Below are 18,385 nucleotides of genomic sequence, written 5' to 3' on the forward strand. Positions count from 1 at the left end.
GTCAAGCTGCGGCTCCGGCCGGAAGAAGCTCGGCGCGGCTCTGGTGAGTGAGGGTTCGGTGAGGGTCGCTGCTTGGGAGGTCCTGGGGGGGTGCCAAGCCTTGGGTTCGCGCCGGTGGGTTGGGGTACGTCATGTAGGAAGCTAGAGTATCGTGGTTTGTTTGAAGCCCTGGCCTGAGCTGCAGGAGTTCGGCCATCGTATGTTTACTGAGCGCCAGCTACCTGCCAGGCACTACTCTGGGCGCTGGGGACGGACACTGCTTTACGAGCCAACTATGGCCTTGCTCAAGTAGTTGACATCCTACTGTACAAGGCCGACCATAAACATGTCAACAAACAAACACGATTATCTAAGATGGTAGTGAGTGCTTTAAAAGAAAACATTTAAACAGGATGCTATGACTGAACGAAATGAGGGAGTGAGCCTTCTGAAGTTCTGGAGAAGAGCATTTGACGTGCAAGAAATAATAGCAAATGGAAAGGCCTTCTAGTGGGAACAAGTTTAGCGAGGTCAAGGAAAAGAAAAAAAGCTGCTGCGATGGAAGCAAAAAGAGGAAGATGCAGCTAGAGACCTCAACGGGTCTATGAGCCAAGACAAAGATTTTCACTATTTATTTGGAAAGCAGTGGAAAACGATGGAAGGTTTATGCAGAATAGTGACATGCTCTGATTTGTGACAAGTGACCCCTCCTCAGAAAGATGCCTCTCCCATTGCCCTTGAGCAGTGTGAATGCATGAAACCCAGACTGACAGCCAGGAAGACATTGGAGACACTCTCCTTGTACAGATGTGAAAAACCAAGTCCCAGAGACATAAAAGGACTTGGCCTTTCAAGTCTCCAACTCCATGTAATGTCTTAAGAATCATCTTTTTAATGTCCTTATATGTAATTGTCACTTCCTAAAACCCTTCAGATAGTTCCTTCTGCTTTTCAGGGTAGTTCTCTAAATTTAGGGGCATCAGTATCACCTGGGAGCTTGTTAAAAATGCCTATCACAAAAAACCAAAACAACTGTTTAGGTGTAAAATAGGTAATTTCCTCTGATTTTCTGTTGTAATGGAAAGTGCCTAGAATTTGGGGTTTAAGTATGGAATCTCAGTGAGCAACTTAATTGTGTCTTAATCTTATCTGTAAAGTGCTGTTGATAATATAGGAAAAAGTTCTCAAACTTTTTGGTTTTAGGATCCTTTTATACTTTTGAAACTTATTGAGAACGTCAAGGAGTTTTTGCTTATGTGGGTTTTAGCTATCAATATTTGCCATTTTAGGTATCAAAACTGAGCTTTCAGAAAAGTTACGGATTTATTTAAAATAGTAGGATCATTATATGTTAAGGTAAATAGCATTTCTATGAAGAATAATTTCCAAAACACACAAAATTATTGACAAGAATGGGATTGCTTCACATTTTTACTAGTCTCTTTAATGCTTAATAGAAGACAGTTAGATTCTGAACTTCTGCATTCATTCTCTTGTGATTGTCACTCATCATGTAGCCTCTGGAAAATTGCACCATGTGTGAGAATGAGAGTGAAAAAGGCAAATAATGTCCTAGTATTATTATGAAAATTGTTTTGAAAAATCGTTTTGAAAAAGTCTCAGGGACCACTAGAGGCCCCTGTACCACACTTTGAGAATCACCAAATTACAATATTGATATTGTAGCAAGTACCTTTCTGACTACCAAGTTACTGAATGTCTGAACTTAGAATGTTGAATCCATTCCTATGCCAAGAACTGACAAGGTTTTTAACTCATCTGTAAGCTTACAGATGTTTGGACAGATCGATCACTGATAGAAGAGGGAAAGTGATGTCTTGCAGTCGAGTGCTCTCAGTGAACTAGGAGACTGACAGAGCAAAGGAAATCTATCTAAAATTAAGAGGCTGGAGGTGAGAGTATAGGTGAGAAGGCTTCTTGAATAAGGTGAAATTAGACTTGGCTATAGTAAAGTGAGTTGAATTTCCACAGGAGGATATTGGTGGGTAGGGGCTGGAAGTTTCAAGCAAAAGGAACAACTAGAACCAGAACTTTAAAGTGAAAAGTTATTTGGAGAGAATAGAGAGTAAAACAAAAGTGTATTTAAGGCTGAACCATACCAGGGAGACTGGGAAGATTATAGGATTTAAGCAAAGTAAGGAATGATAATGATAATCAGCTTTTAGATGAGGAAACGAAGACCACTGGAGATTATAGCTAACTAGTGACAGGTGTAACTAAAAACCAGAGTTGATTTCTACATTCATTCCTTCAACAAGCAATTACTTTGCGTGCAGGTACTGCTGGGTTTATTCTAGCTACTTCTATTCTGCCACCTGAATCTATTACTGGGGAATTAATGGGTGCCAGACTAGAATTTGAAGCTTATCGCATGGGCCATGAAAAATCACCAATACATTTAAAATTTTCCTTGACTTACCTGGATTTGTGTTTAGAAGCAATTCTGAGAGGGGCAGTGTTTGGGACATCAAAGGGGTATAGTTGGAATTAAGGAGACCCACTTAGAAATTGAAAGACTTTTGTGGTACCCAGGTAAGGTAAAAGAACTATGACCTAGGTTGAGGACAGAGGATTTAATTGAAAATCATCTAGAAAGTGAAATAATAACAATAGCATGTATTTATAATGTACCCACATTAGTTTACTTCGGAGGGTAGCTCACAACTACCTTATGAGGTGGTTACTGTTAGCAACCTTATTCAATAAATGAAAACTAAGGCCTCGAAAGCCCATAGCTTCACCCAAGGATAGGGTCAGGCACTCTTAACTCCAGAGCCCGTGCTCCTAACCACGGGGCCATGACGGTCCTGTAACTTTAATGTTGCAAAACTGGAAGAATTATATTGTGTAGCTCTCATTCAAGCTATATACAGATCCAAGGGTGAGAGTGAGGAGTTCTGTTTCAGTCAGTCTGAGTTTGAAATATTGGGGGATTTTTCAGACTCTAGAGAAAAAAAATTGGATAAGGAGATCATAAATCTAAGCCTATAACATCAATGACTTTGTCATTTGTATCCAATATCTTCAACAAATGCTTTCAGCAAAAAGGATAAAAGTCATATGTATAACAAATAATCCTCGGTTTAAAGCGAAGTTCCAATAAATACAGAAGCTGTTTCTCAGTGTGCCAGAAAATATGTAGAAGTTTCAGCTGAGTGCCCAAATGCCATGTATGAGGTATGTGATGTCTCCAAGATGCTGGGAGCATAAGGGCTATTTTAATCAGAAACTTTTTAGAAAGTGGCTCTCAAAATGGTGATTTCTGTGTGAATATTACTAACCCTTTTATGTTACAGATCCCTAAAATGATGTTTCACTATAAGCAGAACAGCTTTCTGTTTGTTCTTTGCAAAGGATAGAGGAGTGCTAACAATCTGCTCTTCCTTTGCTTTTTCTACCCTTTGCCAATTCAGAATGCCACTTGGACCATTTGTGTGCCAGGGGTAGGGAGACCTCCATTTTTCAAGTGCAGCATTGCAGGCAGAAAAGAATGGATGAGCTGTAAACACAGCCTAGAACGCATTTCATTATGGAGAATGAGGCATTAATATCCCAGTACACATGGAGCCAAAGCCAGTACCATCTGGGCATCAGTTTTTTTCCTCCCTTTGAGTTATCCCAGAACTATTTCTGCAAACAGCAATTTCCTCAGCCAACTTAATATTGAGCCACAAGAACGGAAATCAGCCACGTTACTTCCTTATTTACTTCTGTTGAGAATTGGAACAGAATGGAAATATTTCATAGAAGTTGGCAGGAACAGCAACAAGGCAATCTGTTAGGGATGGCAGTTTAGGCACATTTCTTTCATTCCTTTTTTTTTCTTTCTTTTTTTAATGATAAGCCAATATTCAGAATGGTTCTGTAGGTTAAAATCATCTATATTTCTGATTATTCATGATCCTAGAAAAACTTACATTTTACTGTACCTAAAAGATGAAAAAGGAGTTGGGTTAAACTTGAGTATTACACTTTGCTGTTTTCCTTGTTCATGTTGAAACAAGGTAATAAAAAATTCTGCCAAGTAGCTTCATCCACAAGCATAGCATAGCTCTTTTTAGCTGTTTATAGGAAGGTGGCACTTTGATTTTTCCTTTTTGAACTCTTTCTTCTTTGCCTCCAAATGTCCGCTGCTGCATTGAGATAGCAGACATGATATTATGGTAAGTCCCCAACTTACAAATGCTTTGCATTCCTATGATTCGTGAAGTCCTCCTTTCTCTTTTGTGTTCACAGCACAATTATACTTCTCTTCAATATTTCTCACACTGTCTTGTATCTACTTAGCTGTTTGTGCCCCTGCCCTCCAGACGAGTTTGTAAATTCCTGAGGGTCTGGGACAGTATCCTAATTCACCTGAGCATCCCTTGCAGCACCCAGGACTTCGTCTTGTGCATGATGAGCCCCTGATTTAGCTGAGCTGTTCTAAAATCATTACTCCAGACTGAATAGAATGGTTTTAGTCAATGTAGTTTTTGTTGCAAGTAGCAGAAACCAATTCACACAGACTTAAGTAAAAGGAAATTTAGTATGAGGAGATAAGTCAAGGGTATCCTGATCCCAAGGGTGATTTTCTGCTGTGTAACCTTGGACACACACTTTGCCAGTGTTTTCTCTCCCAACTGCTCACCAGCCTCATGTCTCCAAATGGGTTGTGGCTCTTAGTAGGTGAGAAGAGAAGTGCTTTGTGTTCAGGATAACCATGCTATGAGTATGAAGTGCCCAGACTAAGCCCGTCTTTACTGACTGGACATATAAGGATGTTATGGGACTTATTGCTCTCCTGGCATAAAATCAGTGCACGAGGTTCCTTCTGCCACCCTTGACCTAAGAGCAAAGTTTAAGGGTGTTCATAGTATTTTTTTAGACCTTGTCTTGTAGGTTTCTCTAAATGTCCAGTAGAGGCAAATGGCTGGACAGGAACCACAACTCTTGAGAGCCTGGGCGGTTTGTGTTGCACACTCCAGTGTGTAAGGAGGAGATCCATGATGGAGATGGCCTGGTAGCTGTAGCCGCAGTTTAGTCACTTTTGCTGAACTTACTTTTCTCCTACCTTGCTATTTATCCATTTCTGTACTTGTTTTCACATTCAGTCTTTATTTTTGTGCTTTTAATCTTGAATAAAATTGAATAAAGATGTGTATTTCTTTGGTGGGGGGGGGCCAGTCATATAGGAACCAGGAGGTAGAATTCTGTCAGGAGCCAGAGCAGTATGTGTGAGTCTTTCTCTTCTCCTCTGCTCCTCTCTGACCACTCTCTTTCCCTTCTCCATTCCTGTTGTCCGTCCTCTCTGCTTCTCTGTATGTGGCCCAAGCTTGACTACCTCCGCTCCCTATACTCCTCTTCCTCAAACAGCCCTAACCCACAGTATCTCAATTCCAAATGCAAAGAACGAAGATTCTATTAGGTTGGTGCAAAAATAATTGCAGTTTAGAAGGTTGAAGATAATTGCAAAACCACAATTACTGTTGCACCAACCTAATAATTAGTTCAGTGAGCCAATGGGTTGGCTTCCTCCTGGGCCTGAGAGGGTGGGGCTCAAAAAGGGGAAACATAGGCTAGCTTGATCACAACAAAAGTTGTCTACCACAAACTCAGGACACATAAAAGCAATGTAATATATCATGGTTGGGGTCCAAGCTCAGTTTACAATGCCTGTTTGATCCATATTATTGCAAAATATTTACTTGTAATGGGAAAAGAAAACTGTGAAATGTAAAAATTAAAGATTGAAATTACATAATGGAATTCTCCCTCTCCTCCCCAAGGTTTTTAAATGGTTGTATAGTATTCTGAGTAAAAGTATTGTATTTATCTTAAATAATGATTTTGCTATAAGGTGTAGATTTAAGTACAGTATCTGAAAGGACCATCGACAATAATAATAACTAGAGCTTATTCAGTGATTACTGTTGCTAGACTTTGTGTTTTATATATACTCTTTCATTCAGAACTTGCAATAGTCCTGTGAGACTAGGTACTATTATTTTTCCTATTTTAAAGATGAGAAGATTGAGGCACAGCGAGAGTATCACAGAATCTGGGAAATCTGGTTCCAGAGCCTGTACTCTGAACCTCTCTGCTACCCTGCCTTTATCAGAGGCCTGCAATTACGATATTCCAGGGTAATCTTAATCCAGAATGGAATGTGAGTGTAGTTCTCTCATATTAGAAGTGTTCAAACAGTCTGGAGCACCATGAGACAGGGCTGTTGCAGAGGAAATGAGGAAGTTTATTAGTGATCTCTGGGTGAAGTCCATGGACCCTCAGCCTCAGAATCTCCCAGGGAGCTAATTAAAAACAGTAAGTTCCAAGGTCCAAACCAGAGATTCTTAGTAGGTCTAGGCTGGGTACCAGTAATCTACATTTTAACAAGCTCTCTAGGTGATTGTGATATTCTACGTGGTTTGGAAACTCTGGACTTGGTAAACTTGTATTGCCACCGTTATCTTCTAGGACAAGATGGTAAATGAAGACTGGCGGTTGGTTCAAAGAATTCTTTGTGGTCATTATGCCTTTAAGTTCTTTCAAGACTGTCCGCATTGGCTCTTTTTTATGTGTCAGAGTATAAGTACTAGTAAATGCGTGTCAGTTTGAATAATTATGATTCCTGTTGCATAACATACTTGATGAAATTTAAACTAATCTCTGTCAATAAATATTCATTGAGCGTGTGCTAGTTATGAAGCATGGTAATACAGCACATAGTCCCTGTGCTTCCAGGGCTCGTAGGTGAGATGGGTAGACTGCCTAGCAGGACAGGGCAGCATGTAGTAGAGCCAGGGGAGTAGTGTAACGATGAGGGCTGTAGGGGATCTGGGAAGAGCCAGCCTGCATCCAGATACACGCTGGATCCAAGTGGGAGGAAAAGCCAGGCCTTGAGAGGAGGCTCAAGGAGGCTGCATGAAGAAGGGATTCCGCACAGCAGTGACACTGCCAGGACACTGCTTGGCCCACAGTCCTCTCCTGTGCAGGCTGTTCATTCCTCCAAAGCTTCTGCAGGCAGAGTGAGTCCTTTTCTTCTGTTTCCAGTGTCTTCTACCCTAACTGCCTTGACCTGGGGGGACATCATTGTTCGCACAGGTGATCTACCCCACTTTTGAGCCTCTCAATTCTTTGGCCTCTTCACCTTGGACACGTGTCTTTTTCACTCACTTCAGCCTCCCACTCCAGTTCCCAGAGTCCACCTCTAATTTTGCTGTTGGCTCAGACTGCTCCCCTCCAGAATCAGGAACCCAACCCAGTACTCTCCAGCCCCCGCCTCTCATTACCACACCTTGCAGCTCATTTCCTGAATACCTCCTAACCAGTGGTCCTTCTGCTTTTTCCCTGCCCCGTCCCTTTACCTACACACTTCTCTTCTGTTCTCGAATCCTGGCTATCCTTCAGGTCCTATTGCACATATCACTTTCTCAGAGAGGCTTTCTGGAATGAGGTTAGCTCCCTGTGTTGGATGCTCCTTTAGCATCCTGTACTTTCCCTTGGGTAGCGTTTAGCATATTTTATATGTATTTAGTTAGTGTCTATGGCTTCTAGCAGACTGAGCTCCATGACGGCAGAGACAGTGTACCATAGGTTGTCATATAGTAAGTGCTCAATAGATGCTGTTGAATAGATGAAAATGTATCTCTAGTCTCAAATATTTTAGTTTTATATCATTTCTAAAACTAAAGTAGTGGTTCTAAATTCAGTGATGGGCAAGACTGTGGAGAAAGGGAATGGCTAGATAAGAAATGCAGTGATAGTAGAATAAAACAGTTGTGGGGGGGTTATTTGTTTTTGTTTTTGTTTTCCCCACAGAGAGGGCAGGCCTGCAGCTCAGCAGACGGCAATATCTCTGACAGTTAATAATACTGCTTTGCTTTCAGTGTGTTTATGTGTACAGTTACTTTCAGCCACAGATGGGGTACATACTTTCCTTCTGAAATAAATTATGAAAGTAAAATAATGAATTGATTTAAAGGAAAAGCATAAATAATAATAATTTGGTACACGGATATAGCAAAAAAAAAAATTATGGTAGTAGTAGAATAAATGAAATTTGGAAAGTGCTTACTTGGATGAAGCCACAGGAACTCCTTATCAAAGTCCTGGGGAACACCTGAGCCCAAGTACTTTAGTGTCGTTTTAGTGGAGTTTGGAGAGGAAATGGAAATGAGCACATGTGTTCAATTATTATGTATAACAGAGTGTGAAGTTCTTTGTTTTACTCATAATTACCCATCCTTAAGTTTGAAATATATAGAAACTAGATATAGAAAATTATTGTCATCGTTCAGCCATCCTTTCAAGGGCTAAGGAAAATTAAATGACATTTACAGCTTATTATAATTCAGACTTTGAGGAGCTTAATGGCAAAATACAATGATCCATTGCTTTTTATATTACGTTATTAAGCAACTCTCATGTAAGTATAAAGGGAAGTAAATGTCATTTCAAAAACTAATTATTTTGGGCCCTTCTCAGAAATAAAGCTAGGGGTTTCATTTCATATTTTATAGAAATAAAAGTTGAAATTTTTCTTTGAGAGTCAGTGATTTAAAAGAGGAATCAAATTACCAGGAAGATGATCGTAATTACAAGACTCTTAGACTGGGATATCATTATGCTTTTTAGTCATGATATTTTACTCTTCTTTTAAATATGTCTGGTAATAATCCCTGTAGCTTATATTTGCATTTCTACCAACTAGACATTTAGGATGTCATTTCCTCCCTTAGCTGATTTTGTAGACTTTGAGCTAGAAATTTGGTATTCTTACAAAACTGTTAAATGTATTGTATTTTGTCTCTTGATATTGAAGAAACTATTAAAGGAAAATTATTTTTTCTAACAATTTTGCCCAAAACGGAGGTTCTGTAGCCTCAGAAGTTAGTATACGTATATTTATGTACATTTATCTATATGCAATAGTGCAATTTTCTTTCTGATGTTAAAACAAGAGAACTACTTCATCTATCTCTGCATTATTTATATCTACTATGTCTGTGTGCTTGAACTACTCAAATTTTGAGCATGATTATGATTACAATGTACCAGTTGATTTACATTATTGATATAACAACAGATGATGTTGGTGCAGGTTGAAATAAAAGATCATTAAGCTAAATATTTTAACCTTCCTTGGCTCCCTGTTGCATATAATTCAAAGTGAAATAGAATCATAGAATTTCAGAACCAGAATAGTCCTTAAAAATTGCCTTATCCAGTCCCTCAATTGACAGATGATTAAACAAGCCCAGCTACTTGCCAAGGTCATACAGCCAGTTAGTAGCAAAGCTAGGACTGGAATCTAGGTCTGCCATTTCCCAATTCAGTGCTCTTTCTACCATCTTGTGTGAGATTTTTAGGTGATGTTCTATTTCACTCCCTGATGTTTGTGCCAATTAGTCTAATTAATTTTATGTCATTTCTAGAACATAGAGTTTCTCCCCATTATGAGTTGTTTAATCTTCCTATCTGGCTTTCTTTTAGGTTGGTCTCCACTCACAACTTTTAATCTTGAAAACTTCAAAATACACGTGGACCTACCACTTTTTTGGAAAACTCCAGTACCAAGCAGTAAATTACCCACTGTAATCTTGTTATAGTATAGAAGTTTTGAGTTCTCCAAATCTAAACAAGATTTCCTCCCATTTTTCCATGAAGCCATATTGTTTTTTATTCACTTTAGCGGTGAATGTTATTATGCCAGCTGCTTTTGTTTTGGAAGATGCAGGCTTCAAGCAAATAGACCCACTGGGAGCAAATCATAGTTCCTTCAATGTATCATTTCCCCCAAGCTCTGAACTCTCAGCAGGCTCCCACTCAGGTGATGGTGTCATCATAGCCAAAGAGGGAGCTAGTGTTTCAATCGAGTGTCTTCTCACCGTCGACCACTATGAAGATGTCAGTTGGTACAACTCAAAAGGACAGCAGCTGGATGACAGAGGCAGAGGTAACTATCCCAGGGTAAAATGAATCAAAATTACTCATTTCCTGTTACTTCTCTCTTCTTGGTTTTATGGCATATTCCACCAGAAATCTCAAAGATGAGGTACCAGGGTAAATAGTCAAAACTTTTGAAAGGCCTGGAGTATTACACCTATCAGAAAAAGCAAAATAATTATAATTACTTAACCAGAAGAAATAAAAAATAAGGAATAGTTATAAACTTAAAAGGTGTTCACGTGATGACTGAGCTATTTCATCTCCTCTTAGTGAGTTGGTTTCCTTTTTCATTGACGGTGGACTACATCAGGGCTGCTGCGTGCAGCTGTGCAGGTCATACACAATTCCAGGGGCACTGTCCCCCTAGCCTGTGATGTGAGTAGTACAGTGTGGTGCTCCTGTGTGGGCATAGCAAGAAGGATTCAGGCTAGACTGGAGAAAATATGTCATAAGTAAAAAGCTGTTTGCTCAGAAAGGAGTTACTGAAAATGTTAGAGGAAATCAGGGTGTTCTTTAAAATGATGACAGATCTGCATAAAACTTTTAATACCTCTGAGAATTAGAAGGGTGCTGAGGAGGAGCTCTGTAAGCCCTTCCAGCTCCTTTTTTTTTTTTTTTCTATTCTATACCTTAATTTACTTGAAAACAGGAGAGTTTCTCTTTTTTTTGCGCTCAGTCTTAAAAATCACAAAGATATAGTAATGTGGCCATGGTCTACTTTTTGACAGGCTTTTATTTGATTTTGCTGTTTGTGGACCTGTGAACACATCTTAATCAGAATTAATGTTCTGTTAGAAAGTGTTGTGGTTTTTTTTGATGACTACTTGTGTTAAAGCACCTCAAAAAGAAATCAATAGAAAATATCAACAGGATAAAGATTAAATTCTGGGATCCTCACAAGCTACACTTTCAGAAAAGTCCCCTTGTTATTATTTAATTATTTATTTGTTGCTAGAAAGATAGTCTAATCTCTTGAAATATAAAGGATATTTAGTTATCCATATTAGAGTAGAAAACAGGAAAGGAGACAGATGGTGTTTCCTTCTAAAGTGTATGCTAAACATTTTAACCTTCTACGAACTGAGTAACTGGTCTCCAAGGGATTGAAGAGTTTGAATTGTTAGAATAGTGTTTTTTAATTAGCTTCTTAAAAATATAGAGCTATTAAAGCAAAATCTGTAGAATGATGCCCAGAGAGTGTTTTTTTAACATGATACAGAATTCTACATTTGGACCCACTGAACTAGACTCTTACCACCTTTGGGCTATAAGATCTGGACCAAACACATCTAAGATTTCAATTATGCAATTAATGTGATCATTACAGACTGACTGCATAAATAAAGCTTAGGTTAGGTTGAGACCAGCCAATTGGAGTGGTAGTTTCATTTTCCTATTTGCCTTCACTTTGAAAACCACTAACATCTACCATTGATGCTTTCAACAGCAGGGCACTTGTATTAAATTTTATGACTCTCAAGTGAGAGGAGTTTAAAGAGCATGTCAGTCTAGTATAAGGTTCATAAATCTTGAGCTATTATCAGCAAGTGAGCTAGAGTTTAGATTGTGGTCGTAACATAGTGGTTGATGAATGGAGTCTGTAGTTCATCATACCTTAGATCCATAGGGTATCCTTTTCATAGCTCCAAGTTCGTAGGACAGAAGCTTGTGGAATAATGACTGTATTCATAGCTTCATATTTTTCTTCTCTTTTTACATTGGTGAAGTGGTGATGGCTCTTAAATATAACTATAGAACTTGGATAGATTTTGATGATGATGAAAATGGGCACAATCCAGAGAGCTTACTAATTGATATGCCACTAAAGTAATCCAGAAACACAGAATCTCAGGGATGAAAAAGGTCTTGAAAAGTAGGCATTCAAAGTGGTGCTTAAGAAGCAGTCACCCAGCCTCCTTGGACACTATCTCTAGTCATTGGGACTCACACTTACACCGCCTGTTGGCCCATTCATCCCATCTTTGAATGGCTGCCATAGTTAAAGCGCTGAGTACACCGAGAATTTACCACAATGTGGGAATTATGCAGACAGAGCCAAGTTTTTAAAGGATGATGCTGAATCAAGGTGGGTGGTCAGTATGCTTTGCTTTTCATACTCTTTTATACTTTTGTATACATGTTTCCTGAATGAAGATACCTTCATGTATGGGAGAGAATTGGCATGTTTTAGGTTAAAAACAGAAGCCTAGGCATCTTAAAGGGAACTTTATTCTGTTTACCAAGCTGTTCATTTACTTGATTTGTGAGCTATGTCTTTTGGCTTGTGCTTCAGTTACTCTTGCCAGAAAAATCAAGATGTGATCATCTACAAACGTTTTCTAACAAAACAAATTAACATGTGCAAGGCAGGCCAGATTAGCTAGTTAGTAATTGAACAAATTCATTAAATCGTTAGAGTTTTTTTAAAAAAACAACTTTTTCTCTAGTTTTATAAGTCATTCTCAAAAGTAAACACAGTTAAATAAAAAGAAAATAAAAATTACTCATAACCCATCACCCCAGAAATAATCATTGTTTTATGTTTCTGAGGCAGATTTTAGTGTATGAAAATGGATAGCTAGAGATTGTGATGTAGACACACATACAGACATACCTTGTTTTATCACACTTCACTTTATTGCACTTCATAACTGTTGCCTTTTTTTTTTTAACAAATTAAAGGCAAGACTGTCCACCAGCAAAAAGCTTATGACTTGCTTCACTGCAATACTCACTTTGTCAAGGTAGTCTGTAATCAAACCCGCAATATTTCTGAGGTATGCCTGTATACATACAAACATTCTTTTAAAGATTCATCATTTAGCATTAGATAAACAGACCTGTCTCCCTGAAAGGCTTGTTACATTTGGTAGTGAAAAAATTGATATGATAATCATTACTGTCTGAAAAGAAGATCTTGATTCTTCTTTTTAAGTGCCAGGCTACTTAAATTCTGGCTCGACATAACAGCCTGCCCTTTTTTAATATGATTTGAACAAATCGCAGAACCTCATAGATGAGTTGAGTTAAAGTACTCTCATGAAGAAGTAGAATATTGATAAGGCAGTCGGCATATTTAGTGATAATATTCTTTATGCTGTAATTTTTTTTTATTTCTGTTGGGTTAGCAGGTGGAAAATGGTTGGTTTCTGATAACTTCCTGAATATCACCAACGTAGCCTTTGATGACCGTGGGCTCTATACATGTATCGTCAACTCTCCAATTCGTGCCTCCTACTCTGTCACTCTGCGCGTTATCTTCACCTCGGGAGACATGAGTATCTACTACATGGTTGTCTGCCTCATTGCCTTTACAATCACTCTCATTTTGAATGTCACACGGCTGTGCATGATGAGCAGCCATCTTCGTAAGACCGAGAAGGCTATCAATGAATTCTTCAGAACTGAAGGGGCTGAGAAACTTCAGAAGGCCTTTGAGATTGCAAAACGCATCCCCATCATCACCTCGGCCAAGACTCTGGAGCTCGCCAAGGTCACACAATTTAAGACCATGGAGTTTGCTCGTTATATTGAAGAACTGGCAAGAAGTGTCCCTCTTCCACCCCTGATTCTAAACTGCAGGGCCTTTGTTGAGGAGATGTTTGAGGCTGTGCGAATGGATGACCCCGATGACATGGGAGAAAGAATTAAAGAGAGACCTGCCTTGAATGCTCAAGGTGGCATCTATGTCATTAACCCAGAGATGGGGCGGAGTCACTCACCAGGAGGCGATTCGGATGATGCTTCTCTGAATGAACAAGGCCAGGAGATAGCAGTTCAAGTTTCTGTCCACCTTCAGTCAGAGACCAAAAGTATTGGTACAGATTCTCAAGACAGCAGTCATTTCAGCCCGCCTGACGATATGGGATCTACCGAGTTGAACTCTAACTACAAAGATGAGGCATATGAAAACTGCCAGCTGTGAGGTATCCCAGTACCTACAGAAACAGTTCTCAGAAAAGGAACCTGTGTCATGCAGGAAATAACATTTTTACCAAAAGATGACTGGCATCTTCCCCTTGTTAATATTAAGCACATCAGAACATGGATTATTGCCAAAATCTGTAAACATGCAGCATTTGTTCCTATCTGATAGTTCTCAGCCATTTTCCTCAAGCTTGATTAGATGACACACGTTAAGATTTAAAGGAGCCTGACAGATAAACATAATGGAGACAGTACAGGACTGAGAGCTCCATGGCTTCTCATTCTGATCAGGGTTTTATCATGGCTTAGGACTGACACTTATCTTGAGGACTCAGTTTTCCCACCAACAAGATGAGGGATTTGTACTAAATGATATCTAAAGTTGTTAGCCCTATAACGTCTTACTGGTCACTTTTAAACCGCCAAGATCTTCAGCACATCACTAAATAAGCCCTTTCCTAGACTTTTAGTCCATTTTTGTTGAGAGGACCAAACTGAGACTTTATCCCGTTTTTAGATTTCTGCATCAATGCCATAGTGCGTGAAAGTGTGGGTATTTTTTGGGCATTTTACCTTGTGGTATGTGCTAGGTTGAATCTTTTCTGTGTAGTCCATGTCTGTATTGTTATACAGACATCAGGGAGCCAACTGCTCATTAGTAAACTCCTTCCCATGAGTACACTGGTCCTTTGAGGGATATATCATGTCTTTTTAACTTACTGAGGTGTCATTTAGTTCATTGAGCCGGCAGTGATTTCTCAACTAATCTCCATAAGTGAGTAATTTGTTCCTAAGGAATAATGTCTTCAGTGCTTTTAGAATAAGAAATAATGTCAAATCAGCTGTCTCTGGTAAACATAGATTTTGACATTCCTGTTAATAGAATTTCTCAGGCTTTCTCTTCTTAAAAGTACTGGACTCTACAATAGGGTTCTGTGTTTGGGTTCCCATTCCTGGGAGAAACCCAAAGCTGGATTCCTCTTTAGGCCTCTGTCAACCCTCTTGCCCTCTGTGGTCTTAAATATGGTGCTAAAAGTTGCATGACTCCTTATCTTGTTTGTTTTGTTTATATTTTATTGTTAAGGTTTTTATTTTTGTATACTTCAGATATAGAATTCTGATCTAGGGCTGATTTTGTGGCCTTTCTGAGAAGCACTAACCTGAAATAAGATGAGATAATGCTGTGTGGTGTGTTACTGTATTAAACATATGAAATAGACAGATTTACTATATTAACTATATTAGATAGATACATAGATATATACACATACATACAAATTATCTCAATGTAAAGAGGGAGAAAAATTATGGATGATGCCACCTGATTCAACTGTGTATAATAAACACTTAAGACAGTATATCTTGCCTGGCTGAGATCTGATATAATGGAATTGTAAATACTCTTCAGAATAATTTCTTCAGCTACAGGAAGCTTGATGTCATATAATTTTAAGAACTTGGCAGTGGAGCTCCATTTGCTACTTCATGTTTCTTCACTTGGCTTCTGATTATTGAAGCATTACTTGGACTGGCGGGTCCTAAGGGAAATGTTCAGAGGGAGTTTTCTCAGGATTTTAACTTAAGGTTTCAGATGAGGGCAGTAGGAAATTCAAAGTGTGACCAGCTGGAACTCTCGCCTCCCTTTGTCCAGGCTAATCAGAAATAACAGATCTACTCTGGATCGCATAAATGAGTCAATATGCAGTTTTATCAGATGGCGTTATGGATAAAGATGATAATGATCCCTTTTCTGTCTCTCAGGCTGTTTCTATGGAAACCTCCAGAGCCAAACAGAAGCTACCAATCGTTTAGCCAAAGCTTACCTTGGCTCATAGACCTGTATTTCTTTAAGGAAAACTGTTTTCATACATTGGGTTATGAGAGCAATGGCTCTTGAACATACCCTAGATCACAGAACACTTTTTCCTTTCCCAGAATGTTTCTCTTGGAAAATTAAAACTTCTAAAAATCCATTGTCTGAGGCCTGTCCCCTGAACATTCCTCAGAACTTCAGATAGTACCTCCAACCCTGTCCCAAAGTAGCATCTCTGGGGTCATTTCTTAGAATGTAGCTTGTCACAATAAAGAGAATGGATTTACCCATACATGTTCTCATAATGCCATGAGTGTTTGGACCCCTAAGGTAGACATATTTAATGATCAAAGTCATGGGAAACAGGACTTTGGAAAAATATAGGAAATATTGAAAAAAAAACAAAAGCTAAGTTTACACAGTGCTATATAATAACTATAGGCTACTCCAGTCTATCCTAGATAAATTATTTTAGAAGCATGATGGTGACTTAATTTGGTGGCCAGCGTAACTGGATTACTTTGACTATTCCAGGTTATGGTGCCATCGATAAGGAATTAAAGTAGGCCAAATTTACTCACAATTGGTATTACTTTCTAAAGCTAATTTTCAAGAAGAAAATTGCTCTTGCTGATATTTTCTGTATTTAATCAAATACTCTTCATATATAATTAATAGTCGCATGTTATCTTTTTGTAAAATCTTTAACCTTTTAAACTACCATGTTTCCCCAAAAATAAGATCTAACTGGAAAATAAGCCCTAGCATGATTTTTCAGGATGACATCCCCTGAACATAAGCCCTAATGCGTCTTTTGGAACAAACCTTAATATAAAAGACCCAGTCTTATTTTCAGGGAAACACGGTATCGTCTAAAAGTCTTTCGATAATAACTGTGGTGTAATCATCCTTTTGTCTCATTGGTTTTTATAGAAAATGCCTTTACTCAACAAAATGTATTTGAAATAGTTATCTCATTTATAAATTGTGTCTTGTATTTAGTGAGCCTTATTGTTTTTAGGAAATAGTGGCTTTGTGAAATAAATTTACCAAAAATAGACGTGTAAACATTTTTATAGATACCAGCTGAAACCAGACAGAGAGGCATCTTTTGAGCTGATACCCACCCAACTTAGGGTTTAGAATCAGTTTGATAAGTCTGTCCTCAAAGCTGCATCTGTTATGATAGTTTAATTCTTGAGTCAGGCCCAGTGAGCATTTGTATTTCCAACCAACTACCTGATATATAAATATCTGGGGAGTTGCTGACCTGGACTGGTTGTGAGAAGGCTCCTGGCTTCTTTGCCTCACTTAACATGTATTTGAAAGTCAGAGCTTTTCCTTTGGTCCTCCAGCCTACGTGAAGCCCTTGGGACAGTCCTCTCCACACCCTGCGTAGTCTCACCGTAGGTCAGTCGTTGTCTCCTGTGTGCCTGAGCGGCATGGGAGATGCCATGCTTGTTTTCTGGAGTCCAGCCAGTCATGGGTGCTAGCCTTGTCTGCACACACCAGCAGTTGGAACACAAGGATCTCATATTCCCCGTGTGAGCAGGAAGAGCACAACCTGCTCTCATCTAGGCCAGTAATGCTGGGAATGCTCACCCTTATCCATAAACTGCTAGGTTCTCAACACATTTCATAAAAGTAAATGAGTATTATTTGGTATGGTTCAGATGATGTTTAAATGGTCACCATTTCAATGAATACTTACATTATAATTTTATCCTTTATAAAAAAAAGTCATCCTTGAATGTAATGTATTAAACGTTCAGTGGAGTATATTTCATTTGTCTGAAATCTTCTATAGAGCATATATATATATATAAATTTTTGTGTGTGATGGAATTTGATGTTAATGATTTTAAGCAGGAGTAAATTTGGATTCAACTTGGATGCCATTGTGGCTGCCCATTTCAGTTTTACAAATACTAAGCATTTATGTTTTTGGTGCAATGAGCCTTACACGAGTGTCCTGCCCAATTACCATGAGGATGCAGTTACCAGACCATTCCCTCCGGGCCCAAATGTAGCGGTTTCCCACTTCTGAAGTAAGGCATTCCTGGCAATGGCAAGAGCTTGAGCAAAGGCTTACAGATATGAGGGTTTAGCACGTGTTTTGGAGAACATGTGTTTAGTATGAAAAGTTTGTGATGAGATTTGGCAGGTGGGAGGGGTAGCTTTGGTTGAAGCAAGGAACTGCAGTCCATGGGAGTGAAGGGTGATGATGGAGAAGCGCAGGGTCTCAGAAGACAGGCAAAGAGAATAGGTGGAAGGCGGTGCGGCTCATTGCTCAAACGGCAGACTCCTTAGAATGAAAACCTAGCCCGATCTCCTTATTGCAGAAGATCACTGGACTTGGGAGTTCTCATTCCCCCACTAGTCATGTAACCATGGGACTTGGCCTCTCTGGGCTTCAATAAAATGGAGTTGATAATACCTCACAGAATTAACCTGAGGATTAAATACAAGCATGGTGCTAGCTGTAACATGCCATGCAGTGTACGACTGGTAATCAGAGTGTCAGCTTTGTTAGCAGCCATGTCCAGCCGATGACGGTGCCTTTGTACCCAACTGAAAATTGCTCGGGCTCTCTCAGTTCCAGGAGCATGTGGCTGCGTGCCATAGAAACCCAATTGTGGTGGCTTACACAAATAAGTTTATTTTTCTCACATAGCAAGTCCAGAGGAAAGCAGAACAAGGCTGGTACACGGGCTC

At 39.2% G+C, this 18,385-nt stretch overlaps 1 protein-coding gene across 2 annotated transcripts; it reads left to right on the forward strand.

The window, feature by feature from the left end:
* The first annotated feature begins 2 nt into the window (after window positions 1–2).
* Window positions 3–17,451, forward strand: MFAP3 (microfibril associated protein 3). Of its 2 annotated transcripts, none has more exons than XM_019750397.2 (3): window positions 3–43; window positions 9,475–9,937; window positions 13,059–17,451. In XM_019750397.2, the coding sequence occupies exons 2-3, from the start codon at window positions 9,643–9,645 to the stop codon at window positions 13,853–13,855; spliced, it is 1,092 nt and encodes a 363-aa protein (XP_019605956.2). In that variant the 5' UTR covers window positions 3–43; window positions 9,475–9,642; the 3' UTR covers window positions 13,856–17,451. The 2 variants fall into 2 exon arrangements, with proteins under 2 accessions (XP_019605956.2, XP_019605957.2); XM_019750398.2 differs by having other exon boundaries at window positions 13,062–17,451.
* The last annotated feature ends 934 nt before the right edge of the window (window positions 17,452–18,385 follow it).

This window comes from Rhinolophus sinicus, linkage group LG10 (genome assembly GCF_036562045.2).
Source record: "Rhinolophus sinicus isolate RSC01 linkage group LG10, ASM3656204v1, whole genome shotgun sequence".
Lineage (NCBI taxonomy): Eukaryota > Metazoa > Chordata > Mammalia > Chiroptera > Rhinolophidae > Rhinolophus > Rhinolophus sinicus.

Coding starts and splice junctions, on each gene's coding strand:
- MFAP3 (XM_019750397.2), top strand. CDS start 9,643: ATGAAGCCATATTGTTTTTTATTCACTTTAGCGGTGAATGTTATTATG. Junction 9,938..13,058: donor GCTGGATGACAGAGGCAGAG/GTAACTATCCCA, acceptor CTGTTGGGTTAG/CAGGTGGAAAATGGTTGGTT.